The 26,530-nt window shown below is 44.4% G+C and overlaps 1 protein-coding gene across 11 annotated transcripts in view; it reads right to left on the reverse strand.

Annotated features, from left to right (window-relative positions):
* LOC112222264 (membrane-associated guanylate kinase, WW and PDZ domain-containing protein 1-like) overlaps nt 1–26,530 on the reverse strand; it is a 206,503-nt gene that overhangs the window by 120,632 nt on the left and 59,341 nt on the right. For all 11 annotated transcript variants that reach the window (XM_042304037.1, XM_042304042.1, XM_042304032.1 and 8 more), the window contains exon 2: nt 2,869–2,985. In XM_042304037.1, the coding sequence (XP_042159971.1) occupies nt 2,869–2,985 (117 nt within the window). The remainder of the gene's footprint in view (nt 1–2,868; nt 2,986–26,530) is intronic.

Genomic DNA, 26,530 nt, shown 5'->3' on the forward strand with positions numbered 1-26,530 from the left:
CCTTTGATGAGTTTCAGGATGTTTTCACTCACGAGACTCCCAGTTAGATAGCAAATGTTCCTTTTTCCCAAAATATTATTTTTGTAAGCGAAATAGCTCCGTTTGTTCTTCACGTTTGGCTTGCGGTCACTACAACGGCGAAAAATATTCCAAATTAGCTCCATAATATCGACAGAAACATGGCAAACGTTGTTTATAAGCAATCCTCAAGGTGTTTTTCAAATATCTATTCCATAATATATCCACCGGGACAATTAGTTTTTCAGTAGGACCGATTGGAATAATGGCTACCTCTGTATTTTACGCGAGAGTCACTCTGGGAGCCATCAGGTGACCATTTGCGCAATGTAGCCGCTTACGGGTATTCTTCAACATAAATGCGTAAAACTACGTCACAGTGCTGTAGACACCTTGGGGAATACGGAGAAAGAGTAATCTGGTTGATAGCCCATTCGCTGCTCAATAGGGACGCATTGGAACGCAGCGCTTTCAAAACATGAGGCACTTCTGGATTGGATTTTTCTCAGGCTTTCCCCTGCAACATCAGTTCTGTTATACTCACAGACAATATTTTTACAGTTTTGGAAACTTTAGACTGTTTTCTATCCTAAGCTGTCAATTATATGCATATTCTAGCATCTTGTCCTGACAAAATATCCCGTTTACTACGGGAACGTTATTTTTCCAAAAATGAAAATACTGCCCCCTAGTCAGAAAGGGTTTTAACTCGGCAAGTCAGTTAAGAACAAATTCTTATTTTCAATGACGGCCTAGGAACAGTGGGTTAACTGCCTGTTCATGGGGCAGAATGACAGATTTGTACCTTGTCAGCTCAGGGGTTTGAACTTGCAACTTTCCGGTTACTAGTCCATCGCTCTAACCACTAGGCTACCCTGCCGCCCCACTGTTCCTAGGCCGTCATTGAAAATAAGAATTTGTTCTTAGCTGACTTGCCTAGTTAAATAAAAGGAAAAATAAAACACACAAAAAAAAAAAACCATGTTGGATTTGGTGGACCCGCCAGGACAGTATGGATGTTTTGGGAATTCCTGCTCTTTCTGTCCTCTGAGCCTGGGTCATTTCCCCATCTCCCTGTTAGGATATGTTCTAGAGCTCAACATGTTCATCACATAATCAGGCAGCAAGTCTATTTTCAATATATCAGAACATCATAATCCCAGTCAGGCTACCGGGAGAGCAGCTCATAGAGGATTTACCAGTCACAGAGGAGAGAGAGAAAGAGGGATACAGAGAGAGAAAGAAGCATACAGAGAGAGAGAAAGAGGGATACAGAGAGTGAACGAGCGAGAGAGAGAGGAGGGACAGAGAGAGAAAGAGGGATACAGATATAGAGAGACAAAGAAGGATACAGAGTGAGAAATAAGGATACAGAGGAGAGAGAAAGAGGGATACAGAGGAGAGAGAGAAAGAGGGATACAGAGAAAGAGAGAGGAAGAAGGATACAGAGAGGGAGAGAAAGAAGGATACAGAGAGAGAAATAAGGATGCAGAGGAGAGAGAAAGAGGGATACAGAGGAGCGAGAGACAGAGGGATACAGAGAACGAGAGAAAGAGGGATGCAGAGAGGGAGAGAAAGAGGGGAGAGAGGGAGAAAGAGGGATACAGAAAGAAAGAAAGAAGGATACAGAGAGAGAGAAAGAAGGATACAGAGAGAGAAATAAGGATGCAGAGGAGAGAGAAAGAGGGATACAGAGGAGAGAGAGAAAGAGGGATACAGAGAACGAGAGAAAGAGGGATGCAGAGAGGGAGAGAAAGAGGGGAGAGAGGGAGAAAGAGGGATACAGAGAGAGAGAAAGAAGGATACAGAGAGAGAGAAAGAAGGATACAGAGAGCGAATGTGAGAAAAAGAGAGACAAAAAAGAAAAGAGGTAAAGCCACACACACACACACACACACACAGTTTCACATCCCAGATGCATAAAGAGGTGCTGTGTGGTAGGAAAGGGAATGTCTCTCTCCACTGATGGGATTTTTTGCTTGTGACTGAGACATGTGATCATGAAAACAACCCCACTGAGAACATCACAACAGCCACACACACATGCAGCCAAACACACACTCACACACGTGAGCAACTGCTGTCAGGTCCTTGACAATATACACTGTGGTTGATTAGCAGGGCTTCATTGATTCAGAGGAAGGTTCACGGCCTATCCACAACAGACCACTCGACCAGAATATTTTGAATGTAAAGCTCCACTTTCAAAAACATACTATTCAAATGTATCAGCGACTACATGGAGTAAACTGTCACATAACGTTGTACTGCAGAAGTGTACCATGCCCAGCACCAATCACATCCAACAGATAATGAGCTGACCTCACAGTACACAGTTGTCTGCTCTGGCATCCACCCAGGTCATTGGCCCACCACACCACACACTGTACTGTAGTTAAGTGAAACATCTGGGAGGGCAGATTTCCAGTGTCGGGAGGACAAGTGGATCACTGGCGTTCCAAAAACCCAGAACATTTTTATTAGATTACGGTACATCTGAATGGCTTATTTGTGTCTACGCACTTAGAAAAATGTTTTTTTGGGCTGTCCCCATAGGAGAACCCTTTTTGATTCCAGGTAGAACCCTTTTTGGATTCCATATAGAACCCTCTCTGGAAATAGTTCTACATGGAACCCACAGCCGAAGAACCCTTTAAGGTCCTAGATAGCACCTTTTTTTCTAAGAGTGTATGTTCCTTCATGGGAGGGGGGGGGGGATATTATGAGGAGTTAGAGGGAAAGATGTGGTGGGGTGAAAGGGGAGGCAGAGAAGGAATATTGTGAGGATGATGAGGAGTTTTAGGAGGAGGAAGACGAAGATGAGACTGAAGATTAGGGGGTGGAACTCACAAGGCATAGCATGGTGGTAGAGGTTAGCTCTGATGGTCTGTTGGAGCTCATGGTCGGGGGAGGACTTCTGAAACCTCAGGCTCAGGTAGTGCTTCAAGTCCTTGTTCAGCTTGTTACCTGCACAGGGAAACCACACAGGAACAATGGTTACGCCTCATTTCATAATACACAATTTGCATAGCAAATTTGAACATTTGAACATTTTGTGTGCCAGGTGTTGGATCTGTATGTGCTTCAGACCACTCCTCTGACTATTGTTGTCATGCCATACATGTGTTGTTTACCAAGGAATGACATCTTTCTTTTGGTTTCAAAATAGCACATGTAATTCCTGTCTGGCAGTGGCAGTATATTCATTACACTCTGGTGAAGTCATCATTTTGGGACCAAATCAGAGCTGGTTGATTAGCAGCAGTGAATGTTTCAGCTGCCACATAGCTGATGGACCTCACCACATCTGCTCAACTTCACCCACAGGCACAGAGAGAGAGAGAGAGAGAGGAGGAGGAAGGAAGGAAGGAAGAAGAAAAAAGAGAAAGACAGAAATAGATAGAGAGAAATTGTGAGAGGGGGAAGTAGAGAGAGCGAGAGAGAGAAATGGAGAGAAAGAGAAAGATGAGACAGACATGCACAAACAGCAAGCGAGGTGGGCTGAGGTAATTGAGAACAACAGTTCCCTGATTTGCTAAGAGCTGCCAGGTTCAGTCAGCGTCTGTCCAATCAGAGCCCCTGACGCGCTCCCTCTCTGCTGTGTTTGAATGAAGCCCTCAGTCTCCCAGAAGGAGAGGAGTCACAATGGGGCCAGATGGCCAGGGCTCTCTCTCACGCCAGGGTCTCATTTAGGACCGTTTAATGATCTCCAAATATATCATCCATGTCTGGGGAGCTGGCCAGCCATTTTGGGGGCATTGGCCAGCATCTCTCCACACAGACCCCTGACCATGATGGAAGCTGCTTATTAATATATATTGTAATGACACTATTCAATGTGTATAGATTGTTAAAAACATAATACAACAAGTTTAACATGAACAGTCATATTAAATAAAAATAGATTTATTTGTTATAATTTTTTGAAGAAAATGGGGTATTTTATAGCTACAATATGTAACTTTCTGGGTGACCCGACCAAATTTGCATAGACATGTGAGTTATAGATCAGTTCTATGTGTGATATTTCTATGCTTCCCGTTCTTAAGTATCGTTTTTGCATCTTTTATTTTTGGTTTTGTGCACCAGCTTCAAACATCTGAAAATACTAAATTTTTAGTTATGAAAAAGATATTTCACAGCGGTTTAGATGGTACAATGATTAACAACACAATGACTGCTTGTTGTGTCACAAACTGAAATTAGGTGAACTATTTGAATTTTAGCAACCAGGAAATGGCAGAGCTTTTTCTGCATAGTGCATCTTTAAATGGCTGGTTATATTATTAGAAAGGAAAAGTTTAGTTCTTCGTAGCTAAAATGTGTTCACCATTTGAGAGTATATACCACTTACTAGTAGCCACTTGAAGTTCAGCAAATCAGCTACTCAGAGATGAATTCATCTTCTGATTATAACTAATCAACTAATTGAGGTTATGATTATTATTTGACCCCCTGATTAGTTAGAAACAAAATGTTTTGGGAACAAAAGCCTGCTCATAGATATAGAACAGAACAGATTGGCCTATCGAATAAAATAGATATAGAACTGTTTCAGACAGACAGACATCTGTCACACAGCCGTGTGGCCCTGCATCACCTCATCTTCCTATGGACTCACAGAGCTTAACCACAGACCTCACATAAATCTATGTCCACCCCAACCAGCCTGTTCACAACTTACAGTACAGACTCTCTTTCAGTTTTACCAATGCAACACCCACAACCCTAATGCAACCTCTGACCTATATACACAAAAGGTTTCCAAAAGGGTTCTGCAGCTGTACTTACAGCACCTTCAAACTCCACTCTGGACCTGGAAGCCTGTTCCACTGCATGTTTTCCCATTGTTCCCCTCTAACCAGGAACTGATTTAGACCTGGGACACCAGGTGTGTGCAGTTAATTATCAGGCAGAACAGAAAACGAGCTGGCTCCCAACCTCGTGGGGTAAGAGTTGACTACCCCTGCAGAAGTAGACGCCTTTGTGGGGAAAAAAATGGCTCTACCTCGAACCAAAAGTGTTCTTCAAAAGGTTATCCTACAGTATACACTTTTCTAAGAGTGTACTGTATACCCGAGGCACAGCATCTCAATGCTAGAGGCGTCACTACAGACCCTGGTTTGATCCCGGGTTATATCACAACCGGCCGTGATCGGGAGTCCCATAGTGCGGCGCACAATTGGCCCAGCATCGTCCGGGTGAGGGAAGGGTTTGTAAATAAGAATTTGTTCTTAACAGACTTGCCTGGTTAAACAAACACATAAAGAAATATAGCACCAATGAGTCCTCACAAATACAGCATCAAAGGGAACATTATCAAATTACCATTCCATCTCAGAGAATAAACAACAATATTCAGTTTAGCCTCATCATAACTCATAGAAATACAACCATTACATGTTGTCAGGGTAGGAATCTGAAACACTGCCCAGCAGCTAGCGTGCTCTGCTGTATTTTTCCGTTCCCCTACACACACAGCCCTCTGTGTAATTCTGTGCGAGCAAAGCACAGTCAGGTAATTGTTACCTAGCAACCAGCCAGTCCTGACAACCATCGTTACGGTCCCTGCTAGGCAAGCAGCCTGCATTCAGACTAAAAACATTTAGAAATACAAGCTAGCACAAACACACATCAGTGTGCGCACGTACGCACACACACACACACACACACACACACACACACACACACACACACACACACACACACACACACACACACACACACACACACACACACACACACACACACACACACACACAGGTCAATGGACAAGGTTTAGTCCTCTAAAACATGGGTACATTAGATGTGTCATAGGGATAACATGTCTTATAATCGCTATCATCAGAATAGTCGTATACATGTGATTTACCATCACTCATGAAAAATACTCAACATCTTCCTCAATCCTGAGCCCCAGTAGTATCCCCTGGGTGGGGACCACCATTAGGCATTACATCACCTCGCCTGTGGCTGGGGAGAGCTGGTACAGAGCTGGAACAGAGCAGGCAGGGTGCAGGCAGCCCAGGTGTCATGCCCCATCAATGATGAAGTCATCAAATATTTAAGATTTTCAAGGATTTACAGCCATGTGCAGCAGGGATTATTTCAAACACAGTGTGGCACAGTGTGTGTGTGTGTGTGTGTACCTGCATGAGATTGAGAGTGTGTATGTGCTGCTGTTTCTCTCTCTCCACACAGAAACAGTTAAATAAACACACAGAGAAATTCCGTACACATTTGCACGCACAGGAATGAGACAAGCATGACCACTGCTAATATTTACCAAATCGAAAATCAACGCAACCACTATACATACACACACAAGAGACGTTGATGTTTCAATATTCTTCGATTGTCCTGATCCCATTTTTGATAGACAATGAGTTCATCAGTGATGGAGTGGGAAGCCGAGGCAAATCCCTCCAAGAACACTCTGCCCCAGATAAGGAGTTGAGGAACACACAGAGGTCAAGGAGACATCTCTACACACACACACACACACACACACACACACACACACAGTCTCTGCTTCTCCCTGACAGACATGAAGGGTGTGTTCATAAATTCACTTTTGCTATCTACTCCGATTTCAGAGCACTCTCGTCTGAGTGTGAAAACCCACTGAATATGTCCAGTGTTAGGGAGGAGGTGAGGCAACTCGGAGGAGTGTGGTGTCAGGAAAACAACCTCTCACTCAACGTCAACAAAACAAAGGAGATGATCGTGGGCTTCAGGAAACAGCACAGGGTGCACCCCCCTATCCACATCGATGGGACGGTAGTGGAGAAGGTTGAAAGTTTTAAGTTCTTCTGTGTAGGTCAGTACAGGTGCATCAAAGCTAGGACCGAGAGGCTGAAAAACAGATTCTATCTCAAGGCCATCAGACTGTTAAACAGCCATAACTAACACAGAGGCTGCTGCCTACATACAGACTCAAATCATTGGCCACTTTAAGAAATGGATCACTAGTCACTTTAAATAATGCCACTTTAATAATGTTTACATATCTTACATTACTCATCTCATACTGCATTTTAATATCATCTATTGCATCTCGTCTCTGCCGCTCGGCCATCGCTCATCCATATATTTATATGTACATATTCCTATTCCATCCCTTTAGATTTGTGTGTATAAGTTAGTTGTTGTGGAACTGTTAGATTACTTATCAGATATTACTGCACGGTTGGAACTAGAAGCACAAGCATTTCGCTACACTCACATTAACATCTGCTATGTGTATGTGACTAATAAAATTTGATTTGATTTTAAACATAGGCAAAAAACATAATGAAATTGTTGCCAGCAGCACAGTTAGTCACCAACACTCTGGGTAACATGAAAAGAGCCTAATCAGCCCCTGCTAAGGCGAGAAAAATAGAGTGAGGTGTTCTCTCATTTGTGTCTGGAAATAGCTAGCAAGCGAACTAACTTCAGCCAGTTATCTTGGGTGCTTGACTGCCATTGTGAGGTCAGAATGCTCCAATCAACCCTACTCCTTGGCCAGAGCGTCCAGTGTGCGCTCTGAACGCTCAGAGAGCGAAACCCTCTGAATTTACAAACAGACAATATGACAAGGCTCTGAATTTACGGAACAGCCAGAGCGCACTCTGAGCGCTCTCTGACACTCCAGAGTGAATTTACAAACACACCCGAACAGAACAGAAACAAACACCAGGGTTAATTCTTAATTGAGTTGGCAATGGCTCTTTACTTCAAATTCAATTCTGAAATTGAATTAAATTGGAACACCCCACAGGTAGCAGAATTGGAATTTAATTTGAATTAAAGGAAGCGTAATTTATTTAAATGGAATTCAATGAAATTTAAACTGCTTTATTCTACACATCACCATAGTACCATGTAGCATAACGTTGAAACATTTCATTTTTAAAACTCATACTTCCAAAACAGTTTGAAATAAATACAGTGGTCTGGAAATATTCTATAATATTTAAAAATTCCCTTCATCTTTTTAAATACATTTCCAAGAGTGCATTAGATTAAACAGACCAAGCAGACCAGGCCGTGGTTTGGGATTTAAGTAGTCAATGAAAGAAGTACAAAAATTCTTCCTTAGTTGTACATTTTCGCAAAATCTAATGGTACAGCCTAGACTTGATCCAATGTCTTAAGTAGTTGAACATGTTATTACACCAACCTTGTGAAATTGACAAACTGACACATTTTCATTTTCTTTAAAAACAACTTTATATCGAAGGAGTGTTTTTGATTTGACAGCTTGCACATGCTCAGTTCAGCGCGGTTAGACACGAGGACGTGTTTCTACGCATGAGCTTAACTAAACAGTGTTTCTGCCTGTCTTCATACAGTACTGTCTTTGACTGCAGTTTGGAAGGGAACAATCTAACATCTCATGACAATGAAAAATACTGTTTAAAATCAGTTAAAATCAAACTAATATTGGAAATGGTATGTGTATTCTTTGCATTAATAAGTGTCATATCCATTTGATAAAACATTTGTCAAATGAAGATGGCGCTGCAGTGGATAGCAGGCTATGACCGAAAACAGCTTCTGGAGATCAGAACAAGCGATCACTAACCTCCATGCGGATGACAATTTATACATTAACGAGTCGGCAGCTCTGGACATTCGGCTTACTCTGTACCAGGCCCTAGTCCCTGGGACTCGAAAGTGGAAGCTACGGCACAAAAAAGGCAGACGTGCAGGCATCCTGACAAGACGACACTGGCAAGCAAATAAACCGCCTCTACCCTCCGTTCTGTTGGCAAACAGTCCAGTCACTAGAGAACAAACTGGATGAGCTCTGTTCGAGACCAGCCTATCAACGGGAAAAGAAAAGGAGAGCTGCACACTCTAGGAGCTCAGACGCAATAGTTTAATATCAATGTTTGAAAACCAAGCTATCTTCATCAGGGTAGAATGAGTAACAATGTGGGTCACTAGTTTATATAGAGTTTGAAAGGACACACACAGGTGTCTATAATCATGGCCAGCTGTGGCTTGATTTCATTGGTTGATTTACAGATAGAAATAGAACATGTAAAAAGCATGAATGGATAACATATGATCCTAGATACAACTTGGCTGCATAGGCCTACAAACATTATTTACAATAGATGACAAAAACACAAGAATCACAAGAATGGCTTCAGATCAAAGTCTACATTGAGACCTCGAAGGGAGCAAGGGACTTTAAATTAAAGATCCAGGCAGCCTCTCGTTTTAACAGCCAATTGTCAAGGTCACCCCCTCTCCTAGGGAGGGTGATGTGTTTTATGCCGATATAGCAAAGGAACAACATAGAGTGGTTCACTTCCAAAAAGTGGGCCGCAAATGGGTACTTGGAGTTTTTCCACCTAATGGTGCTACGATGCACAGAGATTCTTACTTTTAGTTTGCTCTTCATTTTGCCCACATAATTTTTACCACAAGGACAAGTTATAAGATAAATAACTGCCTTAGTGGAACACGTGATAACACCTTTGATTGGGATCTGTTTGCCTGTTTGGGGGTGTTTGAAGGATCTAAATTGGTAAGTGCCATTGCATTGAGCGCAGCCGTTACACTTGTAGTTTCCATCTGGCGCAAGGAGACGTTGTGCTGGGTATTTTGGGATGGTAAATCAGAGGTTACCAATTGAGAATGCGACCAATGGAGGGTCCAGAAACACATTACCGATACTGTCATTGGATCTTAGAATGTGCTAATGTTTGTGAACGATTCCCTTCATTTGTTCAGAGCACATTGAATAGCGCGTAGTAAGAATGCAATAATGCTTATTTTTGCGAGACTTTGCTTGAAAGAGATTATGTCTCGATTTGTTTTGTATTTTCTCAAACAGCAGTATCGATCTGACCATTTTAGGACCCCCTTTCGTTGAATTTTCTTTGCATCACAGCCATGGTTCTGTGGAAATCGGATTGTTTTTGCAAATTCTTTTGATTCGACAGAATTGCCTGTAGGGTAAGCTGTTTTTCAAGGGAAGCAGATGACAGCTATCAACCCTCAACAAACTGTTACAATCAGTGGGTTTCCTGTAAATATCTGTGTGTAGAACATTATCCTCACACAGAATCAAAAGATCCAGGAAACTTGTTGTGTGTCAGATTGCATAGTGAATCTCAGGTGCTCAGAACAAGAGGTAAGAAGAATGGAATGCCTGGAGCTGTTTTGTATCACCCTCCATAAAACCAAAATATCATCAATGTACCGTTTCCAAATAATAATGTTTTTTGAGAGGATTGACGAATTATTGTTTCACCATGCATCCCACGTACAAATTAACCTAGTTAGGAGCCATAGGGGGTCCCATAGCAGTACCCTTCATCTCGATAAAAAAAACACGTTTGAAACATCAAATAGTTGTGTGTGAGTACTATTTCAGCCAATGTTATAATACATGACCTGCGGGGGTAGTTCAATTGGGTCACGTTGCAAAAGAAAATGTTCCATGGCAGCAATACTTCCCTCATGTGGAATATTAGCGTATAACGACTAAACATCAAAAGTTAATAACAAGGTATTCTTGTGTTTTTGCTATCTATTGTAAAGAATGTTTGTAGGCCTATGCAGCCAAGTTGTATCAATGATCATATGTTATCAATTCATGCTTCTTTCCTTTCCTTTCCTTTTTTTTAACATGTTCTATTTATATAAATCAACCAATGAAATCAAGCCACAGCTGGCCATGATTATAGACACCTGTGTGTGTCCTTTCAAACTCTATATAAACTAGTGACCCGCATTGTTACTCATTATACCCTGATGAAGACAGCTTGGTTGTCGGAAAGTTGGTATTCAATTATTGCATCTGAGCTCCTAGAGTGTGTAGCTCTCCTTTTCATTTGACATGTTCTACTCTGCTAGCCAGCACCTCGCCAAACCAGGTGTGCGCTTCTTTCGCCTCCACATATCTTATCAACGAGACCTGAAGAACTGTAATATTCTATGTTTCAAAGAGTTGTGGCTGAACAAGGACATGGATAATATACATTTAGCTGGTTTTTCAATGCTTCTCAGAAGCTCTCAACCTGCTCCACTACAGCCCCGTCGATGAGAATGGGGGCGTGCTCGGTCCTCCGTTTCCTGTAGTCCACAATCATCTCCTTTGCCTTGATCGCGTTGAGGGAGAGGTTGTTGTCCTGGCACGTCACGGCCAGGTCTCTGCCCTCCTCCCTATAGGCTGTCTCATCATTGTCGCTGATCAGTTCTACAACTGTTGTGTCATCGGCAAACTTGATGGTGTTGGAGTCTTGCCTGGCAATGCAGTCATGAGTGCAGGAGGGGACTGAGCATGCACCCCTGAGGGGCCCACATGTTGAATATCAGCGTGGCGGATGTTTTGTTACCTACCCTTACCACCTGGGGGCGGCCCTTCAGGAAGTCCAGGATCCAGTTGCAGAGGGAGGTATTCGATCCCAGGGTCCTTAGCTTAGTGATGAGCATTAAGGGCACTATGGTGTTGAACACTGACCTGTAGTCAATGGACAGCATTCTCACATAGGTGTTCCTTTTTGTCCAGGTGGGAAAGGGCAGTGTGGAGTGCAATAGAGAATGCATCATCTGTGGATCTGTTGGGGCGATGGGCAAATTGGAGGGGTCTAGGGTTTCTGGGATAACGGTGTTGATGTGAGCCATGACCAGCCTTTCAAAGCACTTCATGGCTACAGACGTGAGTTCTACGGGTCTGTAGTCATTTAAAATCAAATCTCAAATAAAATTTTATTTGTCACATACACATGGTTAGCAGATGTTAATGCGAGTGTAGCGAAATGCTTGTGCTTCTAGTTCCGACAATGCAGTAATAACGAACAAGTAATCTAACTAACAATTCCCCCCAAAAAACTACTGTCTTATACACAGTGTAAGGGGATAAAGAATATGTACATAAGGATATATGAATGAGTGATGGTACAGAGCAGCATAGGCAAGATACAGTAGATGATATCGAGTACAGTATATACATATGAGATGGGTATGAAACCAAGTGGCATAGTTAAAGTGGCTAGTGATACATGTATTACATAAGGATGCAGTCGATGATATAGAGTACAGTATCTACGTATGCATATGAGATGAATAATGTAGGGTAAGTAACATTATATAAGGTAGCATTGTTTAAAGTGGCTAGTGATATATTTACATCATTTCCCATCAATTCCCATGATTAAAGTGGCTGGAGTAGAGTCAGTGTCATTGACAGTGTGTTGGCAGTAGCCACTCAATGTTAGTGGTGGCTGTTTAACAGTCTGATGGCCTTGAGATAGAAGCTGTTTTTCAGTCTCTCTGTCCCAGCTTTGATGCACCTGTACTGACCTCGCCTTCTGGATGACAGCGGGGTGAACAGGCAGTGGCTCGGGTGGTTGATGTCCTTGATGATCTTTATGGCCTTCCTGTAGCATCGGGTGGTGTAGGTGTCCTGGAGGGCAGGTAGTTTGCCCCGGTGATGCGTTGTGCAGACCTCACTACCCTCTGGAGAGCCTTAGGGTTGAGGGCGGTGCAGTTGCCATACCAGGCGGTGATACAGCCCGCCAGGATGCTCTCGATTGTGCATCTGTAGAAGTTTGTGAGTGCTTTTGGTGACAAGCCGAATTTCTTCAGCCTCCTGAGGTTGAAGAGGCGCTGCTGCGCCTTCCTCACGATGCTGTCTGTGTGAGTGGACCAATTCAGTTTGTCTGTGATGTGTATGCCGAGGAACTTAAAACTTGCTACCCTCTCCACTACTGTTCCATCGATGTGGATGGGGGGTGTTCCCTCTGCTGTTTCCTGAAGTCCACAATCATCTCCTTAGTTTTGTTGACGTTGAGTGTGAGGTTATTTTCCTGACACCACACTCCGAGGGCCCTCACCTCCTCCCTGTAGGCTGTCTCGTCGTTGTTGGTAATCAAGCCTACCACTGTTGTGTCGTCCGCAAACTTGATGATTGAGTTGGAGGCGTGCGTGGCCACGCAGTCGTGGGTGAACAGGGAGTACAGGAGAGGGCTCAGAACGCACCCTTGTGGGGCCCCAGTGTTGAGGATCAGCGGGGAGGAGATGTTGTTGCCTACCCTCACCACCTGGGGGGGGTCGGCCCAGGGTCAGGAAGTCCAGTACTGAGGGTATTCGCGGCTGGGGATGCATCGTCTGTCTGGGCCTGCAGCCTTGCACTTCATGATGGGATTGCACGTTTAAATGTCTTAGGAACAATGGTGGCCCTCTTGGCTGCAGTGAAGGAGAGACCGCATGTTTTTAAATGTCTTACTCACTTCGGCTTGCAGGCCGTGTCAGTGGCACTGTATTGTCCTCAAAGCGGGCAAAAAAGTTATTTAGTCTGCCTGGGAGCAAGACATCCTGGTCCGTGACTGGGCTGGGTTTCTTCCTGTAGTCTGTGATTGACTGTAGACCCTGCCACATGCCTCTTGTGTCTGAGCCGTTGAATTGGGATTCTACTTTGTCTCTGTACTGGCACTTAGCTTGTTTGATAGCCTTGCGGAGGGAATAGCTGCACTGTTTGTATTCAGTCATGTTACCAGACACCTTGCCCTGATTAAAAGCAGTGGTTCGCGCCTTCAGTTCCACACGAATGCTGCCATCAATCCACGGTTTCTGGTTAGGGAATGTTTTAATCGTTGCTATGGGAACGACATCTTCAACGCACGTTCTAATGAACTCGCACACCGAATCAGCGTATTCGTCAATGTTGTTGTCTGACGCAATACGAAACATCTCCCAGTCCACGTGATGGAAGCAGTCTTGGAGTGTGGAGTCAGCTTGGTCGGACCAGTGTTGGACAGACCTCAGCGTGGGAGCTTCTTGTTTTAGTTTCTGTCTGTAGGCAGGGATCAACAAAATGGAGTCGTGGTCAGCTTTTCCGAAAGGGGGGCGGGGCAGGGCCTTATATGCGTCGCGGAAGTTAGAGTAACAATGATCCAGGGTCTTTCCACCCCTGGTTGCGCAATCGATATGCTGATAAAATTTAGGGAGTCTTGTTTTCAGATTAGCCTTGTTAAAATCCCCAGCTACAATGAATGCAGCCTCCGGATAAATCGTTTCCAGTTTGCAGAGAGTTAAATAAAGTTTGTTCAGAGCCATCGATGTGTCTGCTTGGGGGGATATATACGGCTGTGATTATAATCGAAGACAATTCTCTTGGTAGATAATGCGGTCTACATTTGATTGTGAGGAATTCTAAATCAGGTGAACAGAAGGATTTGAGTTCCTGTATGTTTCTTTCATCACACCATGTCACGTTGGCCATAAGGCATACGCCCCCGCCCCTCTTCTTACCAGAAAGATGTTCGTTTCTGTCGGCGCGATGCGTGGAGAAACCCGCTGGCTGCACCGCTTCGGATTGCGCGTCTCTCAGTTAGCCATGTTTCCGTGAAGCAGAGAACGTTACAGTCTCTGATGTCCCTCTGGAATGCTACCCTTGCTCGGATTTCATCAACCTTGTTGTCAAGAGACTGGACATTGGCAAGAAGAATGCTAGGGAGTGGTGCACGATGTGCCCGTCTCCGGAGTCTGACCAGAAGACCGCTTCGTTTCCCTCTTTTTCTGAGTCGTTTTTTTGGGTCGCTGCATGTAATCCACTCCGTGGCACTGATTGTAAGGCAGAACACAGGATCCGCATCGCGAAAAACATATTCTTGGTCGTACTGATGGTGAGTTGACGCTGATCTTATATTCAGTAGTTCTTCTCGGCTGTATGTAATGAAACCTAAGATGACCTGGGGTACTAGTGTAAGAAATAACACGTAAAAAAACAAAAAACTGCATAGTTTCCTAGGAACGCGAAGCGAGGCGGCCATCTCTGTCGGCGCCGGAAGTGGTTTAGGCAGGTTGCCTTAGTGTTCTTGGGCACAGGGACTATGGTGGTCTGCTTGAAACATGTTGGTATTACAGACTCAGTCAGTGACAGGTTGAATATGTCAGTGAAGACACTTGCCAGTTGGTCAGCGCATGCTCTGAGTACATATCCTGGTAAACCATCTGGCCCTGCGGCCTTGTGAATGTTGACCTGTTTGAAGTTCTTATATCAGCTACGAAGAGTGTGATCACACAGTTGTCCGGAACAGCTGATGCTCTCATGCATGCTTCAGTGTTACTTGCCTCGAAGCGAGTATAGAAGTAATTTAGTAATTTAGTAATTTCTGGTAGGATCGTGTCACTGGGCAGCTCGCACCTGTGCTTCCCTTTGTAGTCTGTAATAGTTTGCAAGCCCGCTACATCCGACGAGCGTCGGAGCCGGTGTAGTACAATTCAATCTTAGTCCTGTATTGACGCTTTGCCTGTTTGATGGTTCGTCGGACGGCATAGCGGGATTTCTTATACGCTTCCGGGTTAGTCCCGCACCTTGAAAGCGGCAGCTCTACTCTTTAGGTCTGTGCGGATGTTACCTGCAATCCATGGCTTCTGGTTGGGGTATGTACTTACGGTCACTGTGGGGACAACGTCATCGACGCACGTATTGATGAAGCCAGTGACTGATGTGGTGTACTCCCGAATGCCTTTGTAAGAATCCCGGAACATATTCCAGTCTGTGCTAGCAAAACGGTCCTGTAGCTTAGCATCTCATGGTAGTAAGCATTTCACGGTAAGGTCTACACTTGTTGTATTCGGCACATGTGACAAATACATTTTGATTTGATCTGCTTCATCTGACCACTTCCGTATTGAGCGAGTCACTAGTGCTTCCTGCTTGAATTTTTCTTGTAAGCAGGAACTAGGAGGATAGAATTATCGTCAGATGTGCCAAATGGAGGGTGAGGGAGAGCTTTGTATGTTTCTCTGTGTGTGGAGTAAAAGTTGTCTAGAACTTATTCCCCTGTGGTTGCATATTTAACATGCTGGTAGAAATAAGGTCAAACGGATTTAAGTTTCCCTGTATTAAAGTCCCTGGCCACTAGGAGCGCCGCCTCTGGATGAGAGTTTTCCTGTTTTCTTATGGCCGTATACAGCTCATTGAGTGCAGTTTTAGTGCCAGGATTGTTTTGTGGTGGTATATAGACAGCTATATATAGTGTGGTCTACACTTTTTCATGAGATACTCTTCCTCAAGTGAGCAAACCTTGAGACTTCCTTAGATTTCATGCAACAGCTGGTGTTTACAAAAATACATATGCCGCCACCCCTTGTCTTACCAGAGGACACTGTTCTATCCGGCCGAAAAAGCTTAAAACCCGCCAGCTGTATGTTAATCATGTCATGGTTCAACCACGACACAGTGAAACATAAGATATTACTACTTTTTTAATGTCCCGTTGGTAGGATATACCTGATCATAGTTCATTTAATTCAGTATTGAATGATTGTACGTTGGCTAATAGGACTGATGGTAAAGGTGGATTACCCTCTTGGTCCACGATACCTCCGTCTCTTTCTCCTGCAAATGACGGGGATGAGGGCCTTGTTGGGCATCTGAAGTAAATCCTTCCCATCCTACTCGTTGAAGAAGAAGAATTCCTCCAGTATGAGGTGAGTAATCGCTGTCCTGATATCTAGAAGCTCTTTTTGGTCATAAGACATGGTGGCAGAAACATTATCTACAAAATAAGTTACAAATAACGCAAAAAAAACATACACAATAGCACAATTGGTTACAGGATCGGCAGCCATCTCCTGCGGCGCCATCCTCTCATTCTCCATTCTCCATGCATAAGAGCACCAGCTGTTCTGGGCGACTGTGATCTCACTCTCCATAGCCGATGTGAGTAAGACCTTTAAACAGATTAACATTCACAAGGATACATTTTTAACCTCTCCCTGACACAGTCTGTAATACATACATGTCTCAAGCAGACCACCATAGTTCCAAAGCCCATGAATGCCAAGGTAACCTACTTAAATGACTATCGCCAATAGCACTCACATTTCCAGCCATAAAATGCTTTGAAAGAAGAATCATGGCTCACATCAACACCATAATCCCTGACACCCTGGACCCACTCCAAATCGCATACTGCCTCCAACAGATCCATAGATGAAACAATCTCTATTGTACTCCACACTGCCATCTCCCACCTGGACAAGAGGAACACCTATGTGAGAGTGCTGTTCATCGACTACAGCTCCGAGTTCATCACCATAGTGCCCTCCAAGCTCATCACTAAGCTCATAACCCTGGGACTGAACAACTCCCTCTGCAACTGAATAACCTTCTGACGGGCCACCCCCAAGTGGTGAGGGTAGGCAACAATACATCCGTCTCACTGACATTCTACATGGAGCCCCTTAGGGGTACGTGTTTAGTTCCCTCCTGTACTCCCTGTTAACCCACGACTGCATGGCCGCACAGGACAACACCACCATTACTTTTGCTGACGACACGACGGTGGTAGGCCTGATCACCAACAATGTTGAAACAGCCAATAGGGAGGAGGTCCGTGACCTGGCAGTATGGTGCCAGGACAACAATCTCTCCCTCAACATCAGCAAGACAAAGGAGATGATTGTGGACTGCAGTAAATAGAGAGCCAAGAACGCCACCATCCACACCAATAGGGCTGTAGTGGAGCGGGTTGAGACCTTCAAGTTCCTCTGTGTTCACATCACAAAGGAATTAACATGGTCCACATACACCAACACAGTCAGCACCTCTTCCCCCTCAGGAGGCTGAAAAGATTTGTCATGGGCCCTCAGTTCCTCATATTATAATGCTGTACCATTGGAGAGCATCTTAACTGGCTGCGTCACCACTTGGTATGGCAACTGCTTGGCATCCGACCGCAAGGCGCTACAGACGGTAGTGTGTACAGCCTAGCACATCACTCGGACGGGCGGCACTTCCTGTCATCCAGGACCTCAATACCAGGCGGTGTCAGAGGAATTTCCTAAAGATTGTCAAAGACTCCAGCCACCCAAGTGGTGGACTGTTCTCTATGCTACCGCACTGTCAAGCGGTAGCAGATGCACCAAAACTGGATCCAATAGGACCCTGAACAGCTTCTACCCCCAAGCCGTAAGACTGCTGAATAGTTAACCAGATAGCTGCCTGGACTATCTGCAATTGACCCTTTTGCACTAACTCTTTTGACTCATCACATACGCTGAGTACACCAAACATTAGGAACGCCTTCCTAATATTGAGTTGAGTCCTTTGGGTGGTGGACCATTCTTGATACACACGGGAAACTGTTGAGTGTCAAACCCAGCAGTGTTTCAGTTCTTGACACAAACCGGTGCACCTGGCACCTACTACCATACCCGTTTAAAGGCACTTAAATATTTTGTTTTGCCCATTCACCCTCTGAATGGCACACAAACAATCCATGTCTCAATTGTCTCACGGCTTAAAAATCCTTCTTTAACCCGTCTCCTCCCCTTCATCTACACTGATTGAAGTGACATCAATAAGGGATCATAGCTTTCAACTGGATTCACCTGGTCAGTCTAAGTCATGGAAAGAGAAGGTGTGCTTATGTTTTGTGCACTCCGTGTATGCTGTTGATACAGTTTATTATCTATCCTGTTGCGTAATCACTTTACCTCTACTTATAGGTACATATCTACCACAATTACCTCATACCCCTGCACATCGACTCGTTACTGGTATCTAGTGTATATAGCCAAGTTATCGTTACTCATTGTGTACTTATTCCTCAAGTTAACATTTTTTGTATTCTAAAAAAAATATATACAGTGTATATAAACTAATCAAAAAAAGAAATGTCCCTTTTTTCAGGACCCTGTCTTTCAAAGATAATTTGTTTAAAAAAAAAATTCACAGATCTTCATTGTAAAGGGTTTAAACACTGTTTCCCATGCTTGTTCAATGACCCAAAAACAATTAATGAACATGCACCCGTGGAACGGTCGTTAAGACACTAACAGCTTACAGACGGTAGGCAATTAAGGTCACAAGACACTAAAGAGGCCTTTCTACTGACTCTGAAAAACACCAAAAGAAAGATGCTGCGTGAATGTGCCTTGTAAGGCAGGTCCTCACCAGACATCACCGGCAACAATGTCCCCTATGGGCACAAACCCACCATCGCTGGAACAGACAGGACTGGCAAAAAGTGCTCTTCACTGACGAGTCGCGGTTTTGTCTCATCAGGGGTGATGGTCAGATTTGCATTTATCGTCGAAGGAATGAGCGTTACACCGAGGCCTGTACTCTGGAGCGGAATCAACTTGTAGGTGGATGGTCCGTTACGGTCTGGGGCGGTGTGTCACAGCATCATCGGACTGAGCTGTTGTCATTGTAGACAACTCAACGCTGTGCATTACAGGGAAGACATCCTCCTCCCTCATGTGGTACCCTTCCTGCAGGCTCATCCTGACATGACCCTCCAGCATGACAATGCCACCAGCCATACTGCTCATCCTGTGCATGATTTCCTGCAAGACAGGAATGTCAGTGTTCTGCCATGGCCAGCGACAAGCCAAGGATCTCAATCCCATTGAGCACGTCTGGGACCTGTTGGATCGGAGGGTGAGGGCTAGGGCCCTTCCCCCCAGAAATGTCCGGGAACTTGCAGATGCCTTGGTGGAAGAGTGGGGTAACATCTCACAGCAGGAACTGGCAAATCTGAGGAGGAGGAGGAGATGCACTGCAGTACTTAATGCATCTGGTTGCCACACCAGATACTGACTGTTACTTTTGTTTTTGACCCCCCCCCTTTGTTCAGAGACACATTATTCAATTTCTGTTAGTCTGTGGAACTTGTTCAGTTTATGTCTCAGTTTTTGAATCTTATGTTCATACAAATATTTACACATGTTTTGTTTGCTGAAAATAAACGCAGTTGACAGTGAGAGGACATTTCTTTTTTGCTGAGTTTATATATCTGCATTGTTGGGAAAGGCCAGTAAGTAAGTATCTCACTGTTAGTCTACACCTGTTTACGAAGCATGTGACAAATAAAATTTCATTTGAAATTAATGATACTTTCATGTTTCACGTCCCAGTTTAATTGGTTCAAATTGCTTTTAATAAATTATACTTCCTTCAAATTTAATTGAACTTCTTCTTCCTGTGGAGTGTGGCCAATTCATTAAATTCAGAAATTCCAAATTGACCCGCACGCATGCACGTACACACACACACACACACACACACACAGTCTGTTTTCTCAGTGATACCAGTGCACTCTTCCATAGACAGGTACAGCAACCATACACATACCAGGGTGTACCATTGTGCTACACCAGTCAATGTAAATAAAATACACCCAAAAGCACTACCATATTTTGAGATATTCCTGGGCCTCTATGGGCTGCTGGTTTGAATGGAGGTCAGTGAATTTGAGTCTTAGAATAGAGCACACTGTGGAGGGTTGAGTAGGGGTGACAGAGAGAGGCGTGTGGGCCATAGAATAGGGCACGCTGAGTAGGGGTGACAGAGAGAGGCGTGTGGGCCATAGGGGCACACTGTGACAGAGGGGTGAGAGGCGTGTGGGCCATAGAATAGAGCACGCTGAGTAGGGGTGACAGAGAGAAGCGTGTGGGCCATAGAATAGGGCACACTGTGGAGGGCTGAGTAGGGGTGACAGAGTGAGGCGTGTGGGCCATAGAATAGAGCACGCTGAGTAGGGGTGACAGAGAGAAGCGTGTGGCCATAGAATAGGGCACGCTGAGTAGGGGTGACAGAGAGAAGCGTGTGGGCCATAGAATAGGGCACGCTGTGGAGGGCTGAGTAGGGGTGACAGAGAGAGGCGTGTGGGCCATAGAATAGGGCACGCTGAGTAGGGGTGACAGAGAGAAGCGTGTGGGCCATAGAATAGGGCACACTGTGGAGGGCTGAGTAGGGGTGACAGAGAGAGGCGTGTGGGCCATAGAATAGGGCACGTTGTGGAGGGCTGAGTAGGGGTGAGAGAGAACGGCGTTGGCGACATAGAATAGGGTACACTGGAGGGCTGAGTGGGGATGAACGAGAGAGGCATGGGGGAGTGATGGCTCTACACACCCTCTCTCACACAGATGGATTTAACCCAAATAAGAGTGGATTAAACACATGCTAGCTGTTCCATGCCTCCAGTCAACATTGTATAACCTGGAATGTGGTTATGCATCCACTGTCTTATTTCTAGGGAGGGGAAGAGGAACTCGCACGACACTGGTTTCTACCATCTAGTAAGACGGGGCTGAAGCGCGCGCACACACAGACACACACGCGCAATTTGACTGTGCAACAACAGCAGAGGATGGAACTGAACAACTGGCAGCATTACTCTGTGCAACAACAGCAGAGGATGGAACTGAACAACTGGCAGCATTACTCTGTGCAACAACAGCAGAGGATTGAACTGAACAACTGGCAGCCTTGTTCTGTGCAACAACAGCAGAAGATTGAACTGAACAACTGGCAGCCTTGTTCTGTGCAACAACAGCAGAAGATTGAACTGAACAACTGGCAGCCTTGTTCTATGCAACAACAGCAGAGGATTGAACTGAACAACTGGCAGCCTTGTTCTGTGCAACAACAGCAGAAGATTGAACTGAACAACTGGCAGCCTTGTTCTGTGCAACAACAGCAGATGATTGAACTGAACAACTGGCAGCCTTGTTCTGTGCAACAACAGCAGAAGATTGAACTGAACAACTGGCAGCCTTGTTCTGTGCAACAACAGCAGAAGATTGAACTGAACAACTGGCAGCCTTGTTCTGTGCAACAACAGCTGTCATCACTCTAACTTGCTACTATAATGTGTCAATCATGCTCAGGGAAATTAAACGCTAGGTGATTACCGATTCAGGAGAGTGCATCAGCCTTTTCCTAAAGCCGCTGTTGAATAATGATTATAGATGTGATCTAATATTAGGTGTATGTGTTACTGTGCTCGGTGTGTACTACTGTGTGTGTGGCAGTGTTCAGCTGCTGATTAGGATTCTGCTGCTGTCTCCCAGCTCAACACTGCCCTCTGTATCTCCAGCCGCCACTGCCAAGTCTGCCGTTACCACGGCAACCCAGGGCCCAGCCAGCCAGCGAATGAGAAGCGCTCTGTGTGGTAATCATGTACGGCTGCCCCCCACTGGCCAACCTGAGAAGTTCAGAATTAGAACTACATGTTTGTGGCTTAAATCTCAGACACTATTATGGGTCAAAATAAAACTGATGCACCACGGATTCACTTAATTCAGTCATTTATTTAAAGTCAAGCCTGTACAATTAAAATGTGCATTTGGTATAATTACACTACCAAGGTTATATCAAATAAAATACAAGTGTAGACTTCACTGTGAAATACGTACTTACGAGCCCTTTCCCAACAATTCAGTTAAAAAGTAATCAAATTGACAAATGGATGAAAAGAAAATAGCAACACAGTCAAATAACAGGCTATTCACGAGGCTATTCACAGGCTACGTACAAGGAATACTGGTACCGAGTCAGTGTACTGGGGTATGAGGTAGTTGGGGTGATTGATTGAAGGACTATGTACATGTACAGTGGGGGAAAAAAGTATTTAGTCAGACACCAATTGTGCAAGTTCTCCCACTTAAAAAGATGAGAGAGGCCTGTAATTTTCATCATAGGTACACTTCAACTATGACAGAGAAATTATGGTGAAAAATAAGTATTTGGTCAATAACAAAAGTTTATCTCAATACTTTGTTATATACCCTTTGTTGGCAATGACAGAGTTCAAACGTTTTCTGTAACTCTTCACAGGGTTTTCACACACTGTTGCTGGTATTTTGGCCCATTCCTCCATGCAGATCTCCTCTAGAGCAGTGATGTTTTGGGGCTGTTTCTGGGCAACACAGACTTTCAACTACCTCCAAAGATTTTCTATGGGGTTGAGATCTGGAGACTGGCTAGGCCACCCCAGGACCTTGAAATGCTTCTTAGGAAGCCACTCCTTCGTTTCCCGGGCGGTGTGTTTGGGATCATTGTCATGCTGAAAGACCCAGCCACGTTTCATCTTTAATGCCCATGCTGATGGAAGGAGGTTTTCACTCAAAATCTCACGATACATGGCCCCATTCATTCTTTCCTTTACACGGATCAGTCGTCCTGGTCCCTTTGCAGAAAAACAGCCCCAAAGCAGGATGTTTCAACCCCCATGCTTCACAGTAGGTATGGTGTTCTTTGGATGCAACTCAGCATTATTTGTCATCCAAACACGACGAATTGAGTTTTTACCAAAAATTTATATTTTGGTTTCATCTGACCATATGACATTCTCCCAATCTTCTTCTGGATCATCCAAATGCTCTCTAGCAAACTTCAGACGGGCCTGGACATGTACTGGCTTAAGCATGGGGACACGTCTGGTACTGCAGGATTTGAATCCCTGGCGGCATAGTGTGTTACTGATGGTAGGCTTTGTTACTTTGGTCCCAGCTCTCTGCGGGTCATTCACTAGGTCCCCCCGTGTGGTTCTGGGATTTTTGCTCACCGTTCTTGTGATCATTTTGACCCCACGGGGTGAGATCTTGCGTGGAGCCCCAGATCGAGGGATATTATCAGTGGTCTTGTATGTCATCCATTTCCTAATAATTGCTCCCACAGTTGATTTCTTCCAACCAAGCTGCTTACCTATTGCAGATTCAGTCTTCCCAGCCTGGTGCAGGTCTACAATTTTGTTTCTGGTGTCCTTTGATAGCTCTTTGGTCTTGGCCATAGTGGAGTTTGGAGTGTGACTGTTTGAGGTTGTGGACAGGTGTCTTTTATACTGATAACAAGTTCAAACAGGTGCCATTAATACAGGTAATGAGTGGAGGACAGAGGAGCCTCTTAAAGAAGAAGTTACAGGTCTGTGAGAGCCAGAAATCTTGCTTGTTTGTAGGTAACCAAATACTTATTTTCCACCATAATTTGCAAATAAATTCATTAAAAATCCTACAATGTGATACAATTTTTTTTCTCATTTTGTCTGTCATAGTTGAAGTGTACCTATGATGAAAATTACAGGCCTCTCTCATCTTTTTAAGTGGGAAAACTTGCACAATTGGTGGCTGACAAAACACTTTTTTGCCCCACTGTAGGTAAGGGGTGAAAAACAGAAAGTTCGGGTAGCCATTTAATTAACTGTTCGGCTGTCTTATGACTTTGGGGTAGGACCTGTTCAGGAGCCTTTTGGTCCCAAACATGGTGCTCCAGTACCGCTTGCCGTGTGGTAGCAGAGAGAAGACTGTGACTTGTGTGGCTGGAGTCTTTGACAAGGCCTTTTAGGGCCTACCCCTGACACCACCTGGTATAGAGGTCCTGGATGACAGGGAGCTCGGCCCCTGACTTGCGGTTGGAGCCCGAGCAGTTGTCAACCCAAACTTTGATGCAGACAGTCAAGATCCTCTCAAAGGTGCAGCTGTATAACTTTTTGAGGCTCTGAGGGCTCATGGCAAATCTGTTCAGCCTCCTGTGTGGGAAGAGGCGTTGTCGTGCCTTCTTCACGACTGTGTTGGTGTGTTTGGACCATGATAGGTCCTTAGTGATGTGGACACCGAGGAACTTGAAGCTCTCGACCCGCTCCACTACAGTCAAGTCTATTTGCTCTGTCTTATTGAATGTAACAAAAAGCACTATTTCCCAGAACAGAGCGAGTTAGTGGGGACCACACATTAGCTGACAGACAGACAGGTGATGATTTACACTGTGCTTACATATGATCCCTAAATTACAGCTGGGAAACACACAACAATCAGAGTCAGAGAACTGACCTGGGAACACTCTACTGTAGCTGCTGGGAAACACACAACAATCAGAGTCAGACAACTGACCTGGGAACACTCTACTGTAGCTGCTGGGAAACACATAACAATCAGAGTCAGAGAACTGACCTGGGAACACTCTACTGTAGCTGCTGGGAAACACACAACAATCAGAGTCAGAGAACTGACCTGGGAACACTCTACTGTAGCTGCTGGAAAACACACAACATTCAGAGTCAGAGAACTGACCTGGGAACACTCTACTGTAGCTGCTGGGAAACACACAACAATCAGAGTCAGACAACTGACCTGGGAACACTCTACTGTAGCTGCTGGGAAACACACAACAATCAGAGTCAGAGAACTAACCTGGGAACACTCTACTGTAGCTGCTGGGAAACACACAACAATCAGAGTCAGAGAACTGACCTGGGAACACTCTACTGTAGCTGCTGGGAAACACAGTACTGGGTAATTACTGTTACCACAACCATATGTAATTCACCTGAGATAAACCAGGCAAAATAAACACGACAAGTAATAACTAAACAAATGAAAAGGTGCATTTATTAATACAAGTCTGAAGTGGCCTATTATCCTCGTTTCCTTTCCTAGATGTAAGTACTAAACATGGTAGTGTGTGATGAGTGTCTTTAGTATTATTATCAATATAATGAACCTTTAATTAGCAGGCCCCATTGAGATGTGTGAGGGTAGTAGGTACTATATCGTAGGTGGTGGGAGAGTGTGAGGACAGTGTGACACCAAGCAGTGGGGTGGTCACTCCGAGCCGAGTGGGCCTCGTGGGCGGTGTTAGTTAGTTAGGCAGTCCTCAGTGCCAGTCCTGGCTGTGTGTCTCCTCGTCTCTCAGGAGTAAGTCTTTGGCATAACTCTCCATGTTAAACGACAGCCAGATGGCCATGAACACTCTGATGGCAATGTACACACACAGACACACTCACACAACAACAAACAAAATGATGGTAGTGTCAGGTGTGGGACTAATCAAGCACCACCTGTAGTAATGACCCAGGGTTTATGGTGCGGGAGCGAGATGGTTTCGCAGGGTCGGGTGAGAAGCCTCAACCAGGAGGCTTCCACTACATAATGGAGGCCACCCTGTCTGGCCTCTGTGTCATGATGGAGACAGCTGCAAACACACACTCCCTGTCTCTCTGTCACACACACACACACACACACACACACACACACACACACACACACACAACACACATACACACACACACACACACACACACACTCTCTCTCACGTGTGCACACATACAGGCACACACGCACGTGCATACACACACACACTCACACGAACACACACACACTTATCGCCTCTAATATAAAGCTGTGATTTATATTAACAAAATGGATGCCCGAAGGTGTAAGCAGTAAAGGCGGAAACAGAGGTAAAGTTTAAGAATAATATTGGCCAAATAGTCTAAATTCTTTTCAAAAAGGACTTTCAAAAACAAACAAATTAACAAAAAAATGTTTTATCCAAAGGAATCAAAATTAAACTGAATTGATTCCAACACTGGATTTGTCGTTAGCAAACAGGATACCGGTTCTGTTAAACAAAATACAGTTTACCCATAGATACCATAAAAAAGCCAATCTAACCAATTGCTTAATCACTGTTATTTTATGAGTTGTGAGCTTAAAAATAGCATTGAAGTTGATTCAATTGAAAATATCGAGGCAACCAGTTGCAATATGATTTCTAGTTTACTCAACACTAGGTTTCAGTTAGCTCAAGATTGTTTAGAGCGTGAGGGGCACTTTTTAAAAAGAGTAAAATGACAAATTCATGTTTGCTCAAGACCACGCACATCATGATCATATTTCCCAGCATGCTCTATTGTAACCCATTCATAGACGCTAACTGCTTTAGCACCTACTGACAATAGTATCTTCAGGTCGGAAGAGTTTTAAGATC

The sequence above is a fragment of the Oncorhynchus tshawytscha genome, linkage group LG22 (genome assembly GCF_018296145.1).
Source record: "Oncorhynchus tshawytscha isolate Ot180627B linkage group LG22, Otsh_v2.0, whole genome shotgun sequence".
In the NCBI taxonomy this organism is placed as follows: Eukaryota; Metazoa; Chordata; class Actinopteri; order Salmoniformes; family Salmonidae; genus Oncorhynchus; species Oncorhynchus tshawytscha.